This window comes from Hyalella azteca, unplaced genomic scaffold (assembly GCF_000764305.2).
Source record: "Hyalella azteca isolate HAZT.00-mixed unplaced genomic scaffold, Hazt_2.0.2 contig14656, whole genome shotgun sequence".
In the NCBI taxonomy this organism is placed as follows: Eukaryota; Metazoa; Arthropoda; class Malacostraca; order Amphipoda; family Hyalellidae; genus Hyalella; species Hyalella azteca.
Genome location: NW_025944533.1, coordinates 52,151 through 70,941, shown reverse-complemented (window position 1 = coordinate 70,941; position 18,791 = coordinate 52,151). Strand labels below are relative to the sequence as shown.

Below are 18,791 nucleotides of genomic sequence, written 5' to 3'. Positions count from 1 at the left end.
CCTCACCCAGTGTGAATAAATTACCACCTGCTGAATAATAACGCACTCTATGCTATGTAATTCCCTGTCTCCAATTACTACACCAGCTCATTGCTGTGTGGGAATTGCTACGAACGGAAACATAAAATTTTAAAATCACCTTGCGGCATCTTACTTTATGGGAGAAAATGTCGGTTGCCACTAGGTGATGCGGAAGCGCAAATTTCACGCGTAACTCGCAAATTTTTGTTGAAATTTCGATTTTCGTCACGATTGTCGGTTTCGTCAATTAGCGATTGCTAATTTACTCAAATTTTAGTCAAAATCAAACCATTTATCTTGCTGGAGACTAATTCTGTGTTGGGTAAAGGGATGTTCCATACATGCATGTTTACATATTCTTGTGTACAATATGTTTTTCTTTACAAAATAAAGATTATTTGAGATATATAGCTCAAGTAATAGTTTATGAAGAGAGTAATTTTGTATTCATCAAATTGACTTTGACATCTGAGCGAATCGAATTGATTCGTTTTTTTTTTCATAACTGCAAATAGCCTATAAGAAACATCGCAGGCAATTACCTGCTAAACGAAAACAATGGAATCATCGGAGGATATCGTGCAGAGCGGCCATTGAGGCAGTAGCTGTGCGTCGCTCATTCTTCATGCGCGCGCTTCACAGGGCAAACTAATGATGTTATCAAGTCAAGCGCCTTCAGTAGGCCAGAGCCTTTCTTGAAGTTTGACTTTTCCATTAATAGCATTGATCAGAGCATGACTGGGCTTCGTTCTACTGTAGCAACGCACATGCACCTGCATTGCGTGGCATTAAAAGGCCTTTAATTAACCGTAATAAGTTACGAAAGTATAATACAGAATGGTTTGTACAATTTTGTGTGGTTTGACGACATTTATAGTTAATAAAGTTTGGATTAGTGCCGTATAACTTATTCAAATCCACGATGCTCGGAAGAACTATGGCATCCAGTCTTTAGAAACGGAACCATTTATTTTTTTGGCGCCACCAAGTATTATAATCCACAAATTTCGCAGAGGATAATTGCACAAATTGAAATTTTCATTTTTTGCGCCGATTAGCTATAAGCGTTTCTTGTCAAATATATTAACTTTCCACTGCAAATTTGCAGGGTGAATTTCATAATTATTTTACACCATATCTGCAAGGTAGACTTAAAATTAAAATGATTTCATAATTATTTTATTTGCAACCAATATTGTCGGTGGAGGTGAAAATCCCTCGTTACGATCCGTGATTTTTCCTCCTAATGTAATAATTTTTTGTTAGTGCCGACTGAGCTCCTGCTTGTGCTTCCTCGCGCAGGCCTTCCTGCGACAGGCTCAACTCCCTGTTTTCTGTTTAGGATCCTGTTTTGGGGGAGCAGCATTGGCCCTGTTTTGGGGGAGCAGCCTGAGCCCTATTTTGGGGGAGCAGCCGGCATGGGCTAAGTTTTGGGGGAGTAGTCCAGACCCTTCAATTTGACGAAATTTTGGCACTTGTACTCCATTTTAGGCGTTCAAGGTGCCTGTTTGTTTTCTTGCCTACTCTAGTTTGTGATACACGAATTTTGTTTGCCTTTATTCGTGCGATGTGCCAACTTTTTCTGGTTTTCAAATTTCCAAGCACTCGATCATCAGGATTATAGCTTCAAGTTTCAACATATTAATTAGGAGAGAAGTCTCGAAATTTGATTGTTTTGAATAAATAATTAATTCGCTCGGATTTTCGAATCATGAATCGATTGGAATTAGTATGAGTGAAATATTTATGCATAAGAATTTCATTGTTGGTCTTATATATGGACTCATGATAACTTAATATATCTAAGCCTGCTCTTGATATATTTTTGCCTATCTTTTGGGATTCGCTGGCCACTCTGGAGCTCCCCTCTTCAGCTTGATTGGCGTTCTTTGTAAGCCGCGCAGGGGGGCGTTCAGCCCTGACCAAAGTCATCAAGAGAAAATGAAGACACTTAAACTGCACTCCTTGAAGAAAGGGAAAACTCTTGTAGCCTCTTTTCTGCCACGTGATTTACTGCTTGCTGAAAAAAATCTTTTGTGCAGTCGCCTGCGTCGGCCATCAAAGATCATTTCCAGCGATGTATAACGTCAACAGATTTGGTTCATCCGAACGAAAACTCAAGTTTGCAGGTATACCAGTCCCTAATATTTTGAATTTGCTTATATAAAAGATTTTTTGAAGTTGTATTATCTACCGAAATAAAATAAGATTCGTTGTTGTTTATATCAATTTCCGAAATTGCTAACAATTTAAATCGATAAACCAATAGAGATTCTTCCGATGCAAACTAAATTGTAAGTAGTTAACTGTTTCCCACAAACCCTATATATGCACTTTTTAATATGTCTTTAAAGTTTTATCTCGCTCTTTCATTGTAATGTCCTACTTACGATTTTTACCATGGAGGCTAGGCTGCATGCCTGAATTTCCCAAAACCCAAGTAAAAATTTTCCGTTACAAACTCTGATGAAACGCAATGATTTACGTTTTTCATTTCATTCCTCCCGTTCAGTGTTAATAATACGAATACAACATTTCATAGAATAGGTATATATTTCTTAGCGGTAAAGCAATAATTGCAGTGTTTTGCCCGGTCTACCGAACTCTTTGTAGTCTCGAACTGAGAGTTGCAGTCGTACGCGTCGTGGCGGGCACGACTCAGGAAATGAGACGTCCCGGTCATGACGAGACCTTAATTAGAAATGACTTTTGGCTTAGCTTTTCGTTAGCGTTTAAAGGAACGAAACCTGGGCTCATTACAGTGTGGAAGCGGAGCGCCTGTATGAAGGGGTTGCAGCCTACAATTGTTTCATTTAATTTTTCCTGAACGGTTATATTATACCCAAGCAATTATTTCAATTTTCTTAAAAACCTGTTTCATGGTTGACTGTATCTGGATGAACTTCATAGCTGTGTGTTATATTACATGCATGTTTAAAACTTTTTCATTTCAAATGATCGAAAAAGTAGTGCGATTTGGTCGAGTTTCCACGGGATTATGTTTAAGTTTGAAATTTTTTCACATCTTTGAAACATCTATATAAACTTATATAGGATATTCTCGTAGTTCCTTCTCGAATTTGCTGCATATTTGCTGCTTTTGATTAAAGATTGCCACTTTCATTTCGATTACATTTTAAATAAATAAAATCAAATTGTCATAATTCAGCTAAAAATAAGATTTTTTATTATTACCACATAGTTGTTATAACAATTAATTTCTTTTCTAGAACAAATAAGCTTCATTTATTCCGCGCGTTGTTTGTTAACTGCGGGTAGCCTCTTGAACAAATTTAAGTATCAGCACAGGGGTGACTTTTATAGCCATTTTACGACAACTCGGCGCCAAATCCCGCTGGTTACAAGCACTTAAAAGCCGCTCAGATCTTCCACGGCACGCTCTCAACTCACCGGTAGGATCGAATGTTTTGTCAACCGGTTTGTATGCTGAGTGATTGCTAGCGTAAACTTTAGGATTCTAATGAGGCTTTAAAAGGATTTCAAATTCTGATCACAAAAAGGACTCCGTGTAAATGTTACAGTTTCCTAATTTTTTATATATTACGATACGTAGTTCGGATTAGGATATTCAACTGCATGGTAGGATAGGTTGCGACAGGATTAATAATTAGGATAGCCATAAATTATAGTTTTGCACTATTCTGACGGCTCCTTAGCATGATAAGTTATGAAGCTGCACTAACCGAAAATGAATCAATAGCTTGAAAATACAAAAACTTTTTTGGCTTAAATAGCCTAAAAATACCCAAAAATTTCTATCTAAACGATGAATTGCCCACATGAGGTGAATAAGTAACAACAGTGATTTTCACGATAAATGTTCCTAATAAGTTTCTATCATAAAGTTCTTATTCTTAATAATTAAGGTACAAGCTCTCGAATAATATTCCATTCCATGTGTTGATAATCAACCCTGTCATCCACCCATACCCTGCTCCCTTTTCCGGCCTTTCTGCTGACGTCTTTTGTGTAGTACAGAACGAGTTCCCTCCCTCCCTCTAGCCTGGCTGCTCGGGCCACACATACGCCGGATGGAAGAGGAAAAGGCAGCCCTCGCAACCAACCATTTTCCCTTAGCTCTCCATCACATCTGCCTGTACTGCGACCATGCCCCTGCTTCACTATTGAAAATAACATGCGGATTATGGATGGCCAATGGTTGTGCGGACATAATCGTCTTTATTTTTTTTTTGTGTTGGATAGCAGCGTCAGCGCTGGATCTCCGAGTACTGTTCTGCTTCTCTGAATTATCGATCTTCGTGACAACAGACTTGCGCTTCTGACTAAATCAACCGCTTCGTCGACTGGCATGCACGCTTACAGTTAAAATTATACTTTAATGGCACTTATTTTTTTCGACAATTGTACAAATGTATAATTCTTTGAAAAGGGTTGGAATCTTTTAAATTTTTTTGGCCGGGCTTCTTGCCTTTTGAAAATTTTAACGAATACACATGAGATTATCTAAAACTTTTTCTTCCATATTTTGATAAACCACGGACGTTTTCACAAATTTCACTGCGTAATAATCATAACTTTGAAGCAGAGTGTAAGCTTTGTTGCCGCAAATTACAAAATACTGATGTGCAAAATATTTAGAAGCAAAATTACTTTCGGAAGCAAAACTAGGCCTACTATCCGTTCTCTGAACTAAATCGAATGTTATGATCAATCATCCTGACAGAGGAAAAAATCACTGATAGTGATTAAAGCTGTGAAGATCGCGTATCCGATGAGCCGCACGAAAATTTCTTATTTCTTTTAAAAAGAAATAAGAAATTTATTTTTGAAGTAAGAAATAAGAAGAAATAATATGAAAATTTTTCGAAAATACAAATGGACGGCTGAGGAAAAGCGCCGCGCGGGCCATGATGCGAGATTCGCGCGCGCTCGCCCCAACGTCCGGTCGGGGGCTCAGCTCAGTGAGCAAGCAAGGGTTCGGCTCAGTACGAGGCGAACCTCCCCCGTGTGTGCAGTGTCCGTCACTTGTCGGCTCGCGCGTAGTTCTCGTGGCACGCAAGATACGACGAGTGACCGCTTACTTCGTTATCGTCCTCTCTGCCTCACAAAAGTGATGATCATCAATGCCGCAGTGTGAAAGTTTCTGTAAATCTAGTGGTTCTTAAATAATACGCGGTGATTTATAAAGTTGATTAATTTTTTCTGTGGTTTGGTGATAAGTTTATGAGTTTTGGTAGGAAAATTTTTGGTACGACAAGGCTCAATTTAGAGTGAGCATGTGAAAAGCATCAAAATCGTACACATTCATATCATCTTCTGCATTTTATGATCCAAATTAATGGTTTCAGTTTAATCCTTCTCCCCATCCCCCCATTTATCCAGAATCAGATCTCCCTTTCTCCACATCATCTGAAATGGTATGAATCGCGATATTACTTTTTGTTAGATAAGTAGCTCACTTTCATTCTACCATCTTAAGATGTGCAATCCTCTTCCTTGGTATAAACTTTCCCATTTTCTCCACAAATTGGTGACACGCAACGGATGGTTGACAAATGTAAAATGTCGATTTTTATTTGGTAGAAGTGGAATTTATTCATCGTATTTAGATATTAGAGAAATGCCCTCTGTTCTCTCAGTATTTTATTTTTTCTAAGAATGTTTTGGAAATAAATTGAATTGGAAATAAATCGAATAAATTTTCAACTATTTTTTTTAAATTATTAAATATTTAATACAGTCGATTCTAAAAAGTTTTAAATGCACGTAGAATTATTTTTGATACATTCAGCAACGTGAATCGTCATCAAAATTCCTTCCACTGCCTTTGTTACAAATCGCTTATTTTTAAATGAATGCATTGTAGGTATTTCATGGACAATATTATGATTTCGCACCACGTTATTCTCATTATTCTTCAATAAGAATTATGCGTGGGGTTTCGGAACATATTTAGTAAATATAACATATAAGTAAATATTGGTATCTCACACATAATATGTCCATAATATCAACAGCTCAAAAATTCAATCATCAATTCATATGCAAAAATTTTTCGGAAAACCCCAAATTAGAAAGATTTTTTATCATTGAATTCAAGTTTCCATACAGCGGATGTAAATACCTTTTCGTATTTGTTTTAAAGACAATTGAAGAAAAATTTTTATTTCCTATTATACTCGTCGCGTTAATGCATGATGCAATTTAAAAAAGGGGATGACCCATTCCGAATAGGTTTGATACATTTAGGAATGTGGAATCACATGCACTGGATGCTTGATGACTCTAATAATGAAGAAATGCATGGCAAACTTATTTTCAACGGATTTTTGAATGCTTTAGATCAAAAAGAGCCAAGAAATTTTAAAATATACTATTACAATTATACTACACAAAAATTATTTCAACGCAAATACCAGCATTGTCGGTGTCTTTAAAATTCGAGACATTGAATACATTTTCGACGCTCTATTAATGTTGAGGTTGAGAAATCATGAATTTTTTGCGTCCTGACACCGCTTACATAGTCAAAGTCACGTGAAGCGTAGCGCTATTGAGATAAAAGTGGTCCCATTTTAAAGCCATTGCTCTGAAATTGGAGCCATTACACCACTAAGCAGGAGGCATTCCTTGCTCGGCCTCAGCCACTTTTGGAAAATCAAGCTTCTAAACTTGGCTGTAGGGGTTCGAGCGTCATTTTCGTTCACAAAGGCAAACATTTACTTGAGATATGGTATTGGCTACCACCAATGCAAATTCATTGTATTATGTTTAAAAATATTTTTAATTTTCGTTGATAGCGTTATTTTTTGACAGGTTTTTAGAAAGATGTAAATGTTAACCATATATGAAATCTTGGGACGCTATAGGTACGTTCTGTATGTGTGTGATCTCATGTTTTTGGGGGTTAGTCTGCGTTGAAAATATTGTGTTCTATAAAAACATATATCTTTTATCGTGCACTGTACCAGCTTAACCCAACGCTTTTCCGCGTATAATAATGGCAGAGATTTAGAAATTTTGTTAATTTATCCCGAAACCAGTTATCGCTAATCTTATTATCCTGAATGCTGTCATCGTGTATACAGCTATTAATTATAAACCTTGATCTCCTATTTATCTCCCGTCACAGCTTATGACGCTAATTCATAGCAACATTTTATAAACTGTTATTTAATGTCTCATATATTTCCTGCGATTTTAAAATTCCGTTAATCGAAATCTTCGTAAAATTTTCCCAAATGAAATAATCTTAAATTTAAGAAGACTTGCAAAAACCTACGTTCAATATATAACTTACATTTAGCCTAGCTTTTCTAAATGAAGTAATTTCTTACTTTAAATATAAATCGTTAAAAATATAAAAAGTTTCTTCAAACCCCATTTATATTTTACAGCGCCTCACTATCCGCCCCCTAAGAATTAATAAATCTAACTAATACCTCGCTACGATCAGTATTGTTCATTTACGCGCTAAAAGTTTGTTTTACCCGCCGTTTTCATTTATTATGTGGTAGGTCCCCTTGAATAAATAATTAAAGTTACTTGCTGATTTAACTAAACTGAAGCTTACCCTGAACATATTAGGTAATTTTAAAACCTTCCGAAAAAATAAATAGAAATTAATTTCTGAGAAAATTTCTAGCGCAGTTGTTTTTTAACTTTTTATCGAGAATCTGATATAATTTAAGAGAAATATATTAAACTCAATTCAGAAGTGAATCACACAAATTATTGTGAGAATAGTTTCAATTTATATTTTAAAACATTCTATTTGGTATTTCACACTGCTGGTCAATTTTTTCTGATGTTTCGTCGTTTCCTTCAAATAAATTGATTTATTCATTCTTTAAAAGCTTAAGATTTAATTTTTGTATGCAATGGTAATACCTGCAATAGTGATCATGACAATGCAAATTTAAGGTCTTTGCACTCACCTTGCCAGGACATGAGCGAGTCTGACGTTCCGTGACGATGACAGGAGTGTCATCGTATGACTGCTGTGTTCGTCGTCCCGGGTCTTCCCAGTCAAACCTCAGCCCACCAAGCCGCTTTATCTGCGATAAATTAAAAAGTTAAAGAGTGCAAATGGCCACAGTTTGTTATCAGCAGAGGCGGCCTCCCTATGGTCTCGAGGCAATTTTATGGGCCTCAACTGGAGAGCGTTTCACTTTATGGCGTGTTGAGGGTAACTCGAGTAGACTCGTTACCGGAGAGAAATGGACTTGCTCAATCTGGGGCTTAATGGAGAGTTTACGACCTTTATGAAGGGCCTGCACGGGTTGTGGCTCACTTCAGGAAATGCCTCTCATTAAACTCCAGGGAATCACTTAGGTTTTTTGCATGAGAATCGTGGAAGACAATTTAGAGGCTAACATAGTAAATCTCGACAGTTTATTGCCACCCACTTGTGCTACACTTACGCGGTGCTGAAAAATTGTGTGTTTCACCACGTGGCATTATGAAATCGTAAATATGTTAATGTTCGGTGCCTATTATTAGAAGTAATTTTGAAGCCGCATTTATTGTTTGAAAATCTACGGACAGTTGTGATTATCTATTAATCCTCGATTAATAATTCACCATAATTCACAACAAGGCGCTGCCTTCTCACATTTTCGTCTAGGAAATGATATATTATCACAAATTTACTGCTCCTCGCCGAAACATCGTTGCTTGCTCTTCCTGTCTAGAAATTCGAACGCGTTCAGCGAAAAATATTACCGACCACAGTCTGTTTTACTTTTTTATTTACAGCGAAAGAGGTCCTATCATTTCGACTGGCAACTGAACCTCAAGCCTGGAGAAAATTGTTCGCAATTTGCCTTGGATCACAGGTATTAGGGGCGGGCTGGTCGGCTCGTGGATAGTCGTTCAAAAAAGCTTGCCAATTCAGTATGATCGAGTCATGCTTCTTCTTCACATGCGCCCGTATCAAAACTCACTTACGTTAACTTGTAAACAAAATTTATGTATGATGAGTTAGAATATTCAAATTAGGACGACCGAAAAAAGTATAGTACATTAAAAATATACTAATGAGGTGGCAAGACTTTCAAAAATAAAAAAAAAATTGCATCGTAAACTATTACTTTTATTTGGACACGACATATAGAGAACTTGATAAGTTGAAGAAAAGTATTCATCTACATTTGAAAATAAACTTAAAATCACCTCTTAAGAATAGTAAGTTAGAAAAAAATCTGTCTGTGAGTAGAATTTCGGGTAAAAATACCTCAGAACAGTCATATGCAGCAGCAAGATTACTATAACAGATATTTGCGGAATTGATGCATATCATGGGCAAAACTGTAATTTATTGAATAAAAATTATATACAGAAATTTCCTTAAATTTTTGTTCGAATTGTTTCCCATGCATCGCAATTGCAAAATCAAAATGTTTTATTAACGTTAGAACATGACTGAATTACATCCATGAGATGATGATAAAGATAATTTATGAAGGCTAAAACAACATATTCGCATGCGAAAACTTGAAAATTATCAGTGTTGAGGTTTATCTATTTTTACAAAAATTTCATAAAAAATAAGTCGCTTGAATTTTTTTTTTTGCTGAATACAGATTGCTTCTATTATATGGATCAAATTAACTTGCATCATTAGAACTATAGTATATAAGTGCATATTGGTTGTTACATAACAGAAGTATAGAGGTTCCGAAAAAAAGGTTACTAGAGGACCCTATGAAAAAGGTTACGGAATAGCTAATTTTTATTACCAAATTGATACTGGTAAAACAATTTTAAATCGAGCTCACTTCTCTTTTAGATGCAAAAAAAAAACAATAAAATCACAACAAGAAAGATTTCGTCATTAATGAGTATTTCCTGTTCGTTCCTAACTTTCTCTCGCTCACCATTATGAAGAAAGCCAACAATGCCAGAGAACTCGACCCAAGCACAGCGAGCTGCATGAAGTTGAACGTGGCCGTTCATCTTGTTTGCCACAACCGTTGGTCGCTTATTCGCTCATATCCCCTTTAAACATTCCGACCAGCAAGCGATGTTTGTTCCCAGCCACGCTAACCAGGCGTCGGGTCTGAAATAGAAGATAACAAAAATAGCAGCAGCAGCCAATTGCATTACAGTTAATGTCACTCCAAAACTCGTGAGTCGTTACTATACTGTCTTGATTTGACGCTCGTTCAATTTCAGTTATTGAATAAGTTACGATGCAATCTACGATTGATTCTATTATTAAGAGGTTAATTCATTTATGGTATTTTAATTGGAAAGATGAAATGATCCGGCACAAAATTTTGCCTTTCGTTTCGGTGTGATAAAAATAATGACGAGTAACTCGGATGTCTGTGAAGACAATATACTGACTCGAAAATTCATTGAGTTTTTTTTGGGGGCTTAACCTTCTTTCGTTTTTGATTATTTTAAAAAAATTATTACATGTTACAATTATAATGGGCAGGATTATATTTTGTTCTAATTCACACACCGAGATGATTTTTCGCACGATTCGCTCGCTTTCGATCATTCACGTCTTGTGATAAATAATAAAGCAACGGGTAATATTTTAATATGGGAATTTTTGCAGCAGAGATATCGCCGTTTGATGAATTTTTAATTAATTCAAGTGTTGCAAATTTCAGGCTATTAATGAGTGAAATAAGCTTCGTTTATTATTTTTGTGCCTATAGTGTGTTATTTATGTGGAAAATCTAAAAGTGCATTTGTCATTTTATTCAACATGGCGTCTATGCAAGTTGAAAAAAATTTTTGGTAACTTCTTTATTTATTAAATCGGATCCATAAATGCGTAGTTCAAAATTTTTTTCTCACTTTCAGGTAAATGACAGATGAAATTAATCAATTTAATTAAAATTATTAAATTTAATAGATTTTTTCAGATCCATATAATATAAGCTTGTCCACCTAGAACTCTCCGTTAATATAGCGTATACTTGGAATCTAACACTTCTGTACCAAGCAATACCACAGCTGTAGCTTTGAGTTATTCAGTATATTTAACTGCCGGAGCACAGAACAATTTGCTACTGCATGAGCCATGATAAATGAAACAATTTGCTCATGATATTGCTGCTATAAATTTGCAACTAATTTAAATTAGGTACCATCATTGCTGCTGAAAAATTCATCTACCTTTATTATATTCCGAAAAATTGAGTTGAGTTAACACGATAGTATCTTAAAATATTTTATTCTGGTCATGAACAATAGTTCTTAAACATCAAGTAGCTAAAGATTAGAGATAAATTTATCTATTTTATGATCTCAAATATCGCAAGCGGAATATTCATGTTGAAACGAATATTTATGGATCATAAATGATGGGATGCTTCAAAATTCATATTGATATGAATATTTATGGCTCATTAATGATACATTTATCTGCTTCAGATCTGAAAGTAGAAGGTTTCATGATTTGATTGTGAGAGGATAGTAATTGTTCTTCATTAAAACATTCAAACGGAGGCATCAGTGACTCAAACGCTTGCTTGAAATAAATTGTTCTAAAAATATAAATTACAAATAAAATGTATATTATAAATTGAAATTAAATTTTTATTTTGCTGCCGAATGCCATTTTGGAGCGAGAGAAATGTGATGGTGGCTCGGTAATAACACTAATTCTCATTTAAACTTGTAAGTCTGAAATATTTTAGTATATCTCATTCTTCCATTCGACGTCTAAATGTTGAATATTTCGAATGTACAACATACATTGTGTCCGTTATCAGAAAAGTACTAATCACAAGTCATGCTTCCTGGAGTTTCAAAACAAATCCTGAATTAACCACAAAACTTTCGTTGTTAATAAAATTGTGAGTTCCTATCACTTGAGTTAAAATTAATTTCAGCGTCCAATTTTTACTAATGACTCAGTTGCAGCCAGAAAACAAATTCATTTCAACTTCTTTGAGGTCAATGTATTACTTAAATTGGCATTAGTCCAAAAGTATTATTAATAAATTATTGGTCATATGAAAATTATAATCCAAGTTACTGATATTTTTTATAATAATAACACATTATTCCGATTGAATAATTAACAAACTTGATCAAAGTTATTTAACTAAAAAATATTCATGGATGTGGAGATAGAAATGAATATTTCTTACAAGACTTTCTGGTAGCCATGATGCCCTCTTCTTCAATACATGAGTTCTCAGTATACGATCTCCTAACTCACTCAACATTACCAAAACAGCTCACTCTTGCTTAACACGTTAGAAAAATTTGTGTTCTTGAAGATTTTCGAGTAGGATGGAGAATAAATGTGCGCGATTTCAGCTCGGATCAAATGACAATTGACGGAGCTGGGCTCAGGCACCGCCCATAACTTTCGCAGTTGGACCAATGCTCGACACGCGGCGCGTCTACACGACTTCCATCAGCCACTCGAACGCTCGCTGCCTGCGCTTCATACCGCCAGCACAATAACACTGACACCATCTTCATAAACAACTGAAATCATAAAATGTTCCTGTTTAACATTCAGTTTCAGATTTTAACATTCAGATTTTTTCTATGGGGAATGAAATGAAGTTGGTGTTATGTGTATACGCCCATTAAATTTTTATAATTTCTTTCAGAAAGTTCAATTTTTTATAATAAGAAAGGTTTTAATTGTTTACATTCAGCTTGTATAAATTTTTCTTCAAATGGCAGAGAAATGAACAATCAAAAAATTTATTCGCTAATCATGTTGCGGAAAAGACACGTCTAGCTAGATCATAGTGAAGACCAAAAGGTCGTGAGTTACATGTCGCATTGACCGGATTTCAGTTGGAATCCAATAATATTTTCTAGAGCAATGTTAAACATCATAGAAAAATTATTCATGTATCCCAACATGAACTATATTCGGGATAACGCAGCCGGTTAAACCCGTCAGCGACATCATTTATAATCATAGGCAGCCATTAATTTCATCTGAGACTTTTATAAAAAAGTTATTTAGAAAAACCACAAAAAAGTAACCTGCACTTCAAAAATAATCCGTCTCAAATATTTCTCGATAATACAACAATGTACTGGGAACGATAATTTTTAAATCAAAAACAATTTCAAACTCGTCCTATTTATTAAACAGCACTGCTTAATTTGATAACAGATATCACTAACGTAATTCATCGTTGTCGGATGTTAAATTTTTTATTTATTGACAACAAATCATGTAAAGTTTATTGAAATATATCAAGAATGTATAAATTCAGAGAATAATTAGTTCTAATATCTTGAAATTTCTCAGTCTGGTGTTCATTTGCATTCGAAAGTTAAAATAACTAAACAAGAAATAATATTATAAGTTAAAAAATATTAAGATGCATAAATTGACAATATTTGCTTGCAGTTATTCCTGATGACAAATGTACTCAGTTTATTGTTCTTGTAATCAAATATTTATTTTAGACTTCTACCTCTTCATATTATTTGATATATAAATTTGATATATTAAGGCAGGTGTAGTCTATAATCCAACTTTTTTTCAGTCCAGTCTAAGAAATTGTTAATAGTAAAGTGTTATATTATTTGATTAATTAGCTCATTTATATTAAAAATTTAATATTTCTATTATGAATGGCAAGTAAAAATGAAATGTGATTCCTGTCTTCTAATAATAATTTTTTTCGATTTTGTTAATCATGAAAGAAAAGCTGAGCAATTCTTGATATTATTGAAAACCAACTATTATTACATGATAGAAAACATTCAAAGAAGTAATTTTTTTAAATATTAGTTCAAACTCAGTGCGGTGAAATCAAAATAAAAATACGAACAAAATTCCAATTATGTTGTAGCCATTAAATCTTTGTATCAATAAAATATATTTTGCCTTCGAAATTGAAATTTTTATTCTATCTGATAAAGCCCACCAACATACTGAATATTTGACCTGATATTGAAATTATTCTGTTACAAAGTATAGTAATAAATTTCATAAAAAGGAAGCAAATTAAAAAGTCGAGGACAGGATTTTTCTAAAAAGAGTTCACGGCTGAAATGAGACCTACTTTGAAATGTTACAAAAAAACTGCTGCGTGTCACAAATACTCGGAATTCATGACAAAGTTGACTTAAAATTGCGCTCAGTTAATAAGGTAGTGGGTTTACTTGACACGAAATTTTTCCACTCAGTTCACATTGATAAAGCCCACCAACATACTGAATATTTGACCTGAGATTTTAATTGTTCTGTTTCAAAGTATAGTAATAAATTTCATACAAAGGGAGCAAATTTAAAAGTCGAGGACAAGAATATTCTAAAAAGAGTTCACGTCTGAAAATGAGACCTACTTTGAAATGTTACAAAAAACTGCTGCGTGTCACAAATACTCGGAATTCTTGCAAAAGTTGACTTAGAATTGCGCTCATTTAATAAGGTAGTGGGCTTGCTGGACACAAAATTATTCCATTCAGTTCATTTCGAAAAATTTGGGCGAGTTTGAAAAGTGAAAGTGATAACCTGTTTGTTGTGTCACAGAAACATAATTTAAAAATTCAGTAGAAATATCGCCGAAATATGCAAAGTATTCATCGCCAGAAAACATATGTATAATAGACATTCAATGTTGATATAATTGAGACGCGAACCATGAAAATGTCAAGTTTTTCATGTAACGAGATAAGACTTCTGCAGTCTCGGTAGATATGAAGTATCTGTAATCGATGAAACCGAAGCCCGCCTGGCGTTGACTGATAGCCAAATTGATCCGATTTCCCATTTTCTTCTAGTGATCTCGCTCAGGATCTGCTAGCGCTGATCTCGATCGATCTAGCGCCCGCAGACTTTCGTACGCTACGAACGCTTGCTTAATACTTTTAAGTCTCTTCAATGTAAAGTTTACCGAGTGATTGTCTAGTAAGTTTATCATCCGAAGAATTCTAGCTCGGGCTCCTGCCAATTCATTAAAGAGATCTAAAAGCGTAATTACATTTTGAATACACAATTTCTCCACAATAAAGTCATTTTGATAATTGAAATCATATGTATATTTTTAGATATTTGTTTCGTTTCGATATCCGTGTCTGCCGTTAACGTGGGCTATTTCAGTTTCGCAATAGAAAAAATTATTATCCACGGACCCGAATTCCATGATACGAGAAACTTTAGTACAATTTTGAAGCATAATAATTTTAAATTTCCTATAAATTTAATAGAATCTCTTAATCTTCAATAATGAAATGATGCACTAATTTCCACAAATTGTCTCTAAATTTGTTATTATTACGCAACGGTCGCCACAGCGCTTGAATTTTGTTTGTTTGATAAAAATTCGGGAATGTTTGATTTAAATGATTACAAAGCTGGAACATTCCTTGGAACTTTTCCTTAGAACTTCAAGCTAGAAAATGTTGGGGGAGGTGCGATTCTCCGCCATCTTATTTTCTTGTTTAGTTGCCGCACCAGTGTGTACGTATTAATGTACGTCAAATAGAATAAAAGAACAACTGTAATTCAGGCCCATCTGCATAATGTAACATTAAAATATTAATCTCATCATGGCTTCTGTCAAAATTCTGTCAAACTAATTGAATTGACAGTAAACTCCGTGGAATATCATTGACTTAAGCAATTCACATTTTCCAATGCAAGTCATAGTTCTTAGTTGTTCATACAATTTTTTAACGGCAAATAAAATGTTTCAAACGCGCTTCATTTGTATTAAACTTTAATGAAGACCAAAGTAGAGGAATGGATGGAAGATTGGAATTTTTGCGAGGCCGTTACGCTGGTGTCCAGTGGCTGTCTCGCAGCGCCATAAATATCGACCGTGCGTCCTTCAGAGAAAACCATAAATTGAGGTCGACACAGAAAACGGCCGCTGGACTGCGACTTTAAAGAGGAACTATTCTCTCTCGTGCAGTACTTTCTGTCGCCCTTCATTGTTGTATTGGGAAATTTGCTACGAGGGGTGCAGCCCATTCATGAATGATAACATCATTTTCAAAAATATGTTTCGGTCGTAAAAATTAAAGTAGATAACTCTGTCCCTGTCTCATTAGATTTCAGAAACGCTTNTAGTCTATTCTCAATTGTAGACTCGACCTAATTAAAATAACACTCACAAGAATCATTGAATGTTTTAACGAGATAATAAAAGGAAGAAATTTTTTTCAGGATATGCGAAATATGATCGCTCCCAGTCGGGGTTCAAAGCATGGATACCGTTCGGTTCTTATTTCACAGCATTTGCTTCGGGATAATGATTGGTAGGTACAACTAATCGCGAGATTTCCTAATAATAAAATTTCATACCAACTGAAGAGTAGGAAAAATATTTTTTGATTCTAAATGATCTTTAAATTGTTGTTTATAGTCCGAACTGACTTATTCGAAGCTTAGGCACTTCAATCTTCGAGTTTTTAATTTTTTTTTGTTCCAAAAAAAGAAACTAATTATCATGTTGTTTTGCTCTGATACTTGCTCAATTATAATCCTGAATTGTTACTTCCCTCAAATTATTTCGAGGCATTGTTATAATGATATATTAGCTTAGCGTTTACTATAATTAATTAGTGTTATATTTTACGACAAAGTGCAATTTTTGTCGGATACCATTTATCATTCATGCGAGCATTTATTAATTATTCTCTCAATTTTAGAACAACTTTGAATGGAACTGGATTTCTTTATTCTTCCATACTTATTTACAAGAACAGTGAACATAGTTAGCGAACATATTTTTTAATACCCTATGGTTAGTCGTAAACCTATTATATTCAGGAATCTTTTTTCATATTTGAAATCATTCCACTTACCGATTTTTGGCATAAACTTGAAAAAATATATAATCCATCGTTGTCCATTATCTGACATACTGGATTCTTTAACGTTGTTTTAAATAAATAACCCGTCTGTGTCCATAATCTGACATGCTAGGTTCTTCAAAGTACTTGTAATTATTAGTATGCACTTGAACACTTTGTGTAACCCACTTCACAAGCAAATGTCAAAGACTCCTTACGCAAAGGAGGTCTCTTGAGAACTGTCTGCTCCTGTCTATCATTCTTGGACCATCCTTTTCGAGTCCTTATTGTGGTAATTTTTTGCCCAAATTTATTACCCTGACGCTCCAGCCCAAAGGTAAATTTGCCACGGGGAAACTGCTTAAATCAATCACCGGTATTTCTTGGAAGGTCGCGCAATCTTTGAGATCTCATGACAGGGTTATAATTCGTTAATGCTGCTTGCATGTGTTTTTTCCAGTAGAATTTCTCTGACGAATAAAATACTAATTAGGCAAAATTTTTAATATTAGCAAGCAAACATTTAAGGATTCTTTTTTTATGCGTAAAAGGCGTGCTAATTTTGCGGGCAGGATTAGCTAAGGAGGTTTGGCGCTCGACCGCAAACCGGTGCTCGACGTGTTTTACGACGCACCTCAATGCCCACTCCAAACTGTGATTATATTTAAAACTCACCGTAGGAATAGCGTTACGATTGCCTTTAAGGACTCATGATTGCTCCATCCTGACTACTAGTTCTCATTAGCATTGAGCGAATTCTATGCTGTAAAATTTCTTATTTAAATATCTCGCACTATTCTTGGTCATTTTTTTACCACCTTTGAAAACTTATCAAATACAAATTAGATTTATTCAAACTAAAACCACAAGTTTCGAAGAAAACGTTTTTTTTTAATTTTATTCATTTGATAGAAAGTTTCATACCGGTCCAAAAAATTTTACTAGTTTGTATAACTCTTGGGTATAAAGTGGATTATAAATTTCATACGAGGTGCAGAAGAAAACTTAGACCTTTTTGCTATAATCTAGAAATTTCAAAGTGTAAATTTACTTAGGGATATTCTAATATATATTTCAGGTCATAATTAGAAAATCGTCAGGATCACATTATTATGATGGACATTTAGTATCATTAATTTTTCCGCCTCGTAATAAAAATTACGATCTCCTGCGATTTAATAATAGTTCAACCTGAAAATCTACGAATTCATCATACCTCAGATTCACTGATCAAATGGGAGAAATTCAGCGCTTTCGATAGTATTTTTGGGGGAATTTCTCGTCTCGTTCTAAATAGGTATATGCAAAACGGTAAACTAAATTTGGGTAACGAATACCGTAGACTGTTTGTAAAAAGGTGCCGAAAGGCAGCATTACTATGTTGTCATCTCAACATTAGTTGTTCTTTAAATACCAATTTATTGTTTTTCTAATGGCCAAGGAATTTAAATTACGTTAATGAAGTTTTGCTTGTAAGGACTCTGCAAATTTACTGGTATTTCCAGAAAAACTTTGTATTTCCTACAAGCGCGTATGCTAGGAGGGCTTCCCATTTTCCTCCGGGGAATTGAGCTTCGTGGTTGAAAGAAAATGTAAGTTTGCAGAGCAGGACACGCGATTCCGAACATGGTTACAAAATAAAATACGTATATCTAATCGCAAATGAGACAAATAATTTCTCAAACTCCATTTATTTGGAAAAAATGTAAATACATTTTTCTTTGGATATCACTATATATTCGTAAAATAGGAAAAAAAATCAATAATTTTATCTATCATTCAAAAAAAAAAAGAACTGAAAGACATGATCGAGAGTGACTGATTTTTTCGAGTGTCTGGGGCATATTACCGAAAAAAAAATGCTTCCCATTTTCCTCCGGGGAATTGAGTTTCGTGGTTGAAAGAAAATGTAAGTTCGCAGAGCAGGACACGCGATTCCGAACATGGTTACAAAATAAAATACGTATATCTAATCGCAAATGAGACAAATAATTTCTCAAACTCCATTTATTTGGAAAAAATGTAAATACATTTTTCTT

The 18,791-nt window shown here is 34.6% G+C and overlaps 1 protein-coding gene across 2 annotated transcripts in view; it reads left to right on the top strand.

Annotated features, from left to right (window-relative positions):
- The window catches only part of LOC108667412 (homeobox protein Hox-B7), a 109,083-nt gene that overhangs the window by 56,187 nt on the left and 34,105 nt on the right, over positions 1–18,791 (top strand). Inside the window, exon 1 of one of the 2 annotated variants that reach the window (XM_047884121.1) lies at positions 5,003–5,420. The exons of the other annotated variant lie outside the window; for it this stretch is intronic. Within the exon in view, the coding sequence (XP_047740077.1) occupies positions 5,418–5,420 (3 nt within the window). The 5' untranslated portion in view covers positions 5,003–5,417. Of the gene's footprint in view, positions 1–5,002; positions 5,421–18,791 lie in introns of those variants that run through there. 2 annotated transcript variants of the gene reach the window in all.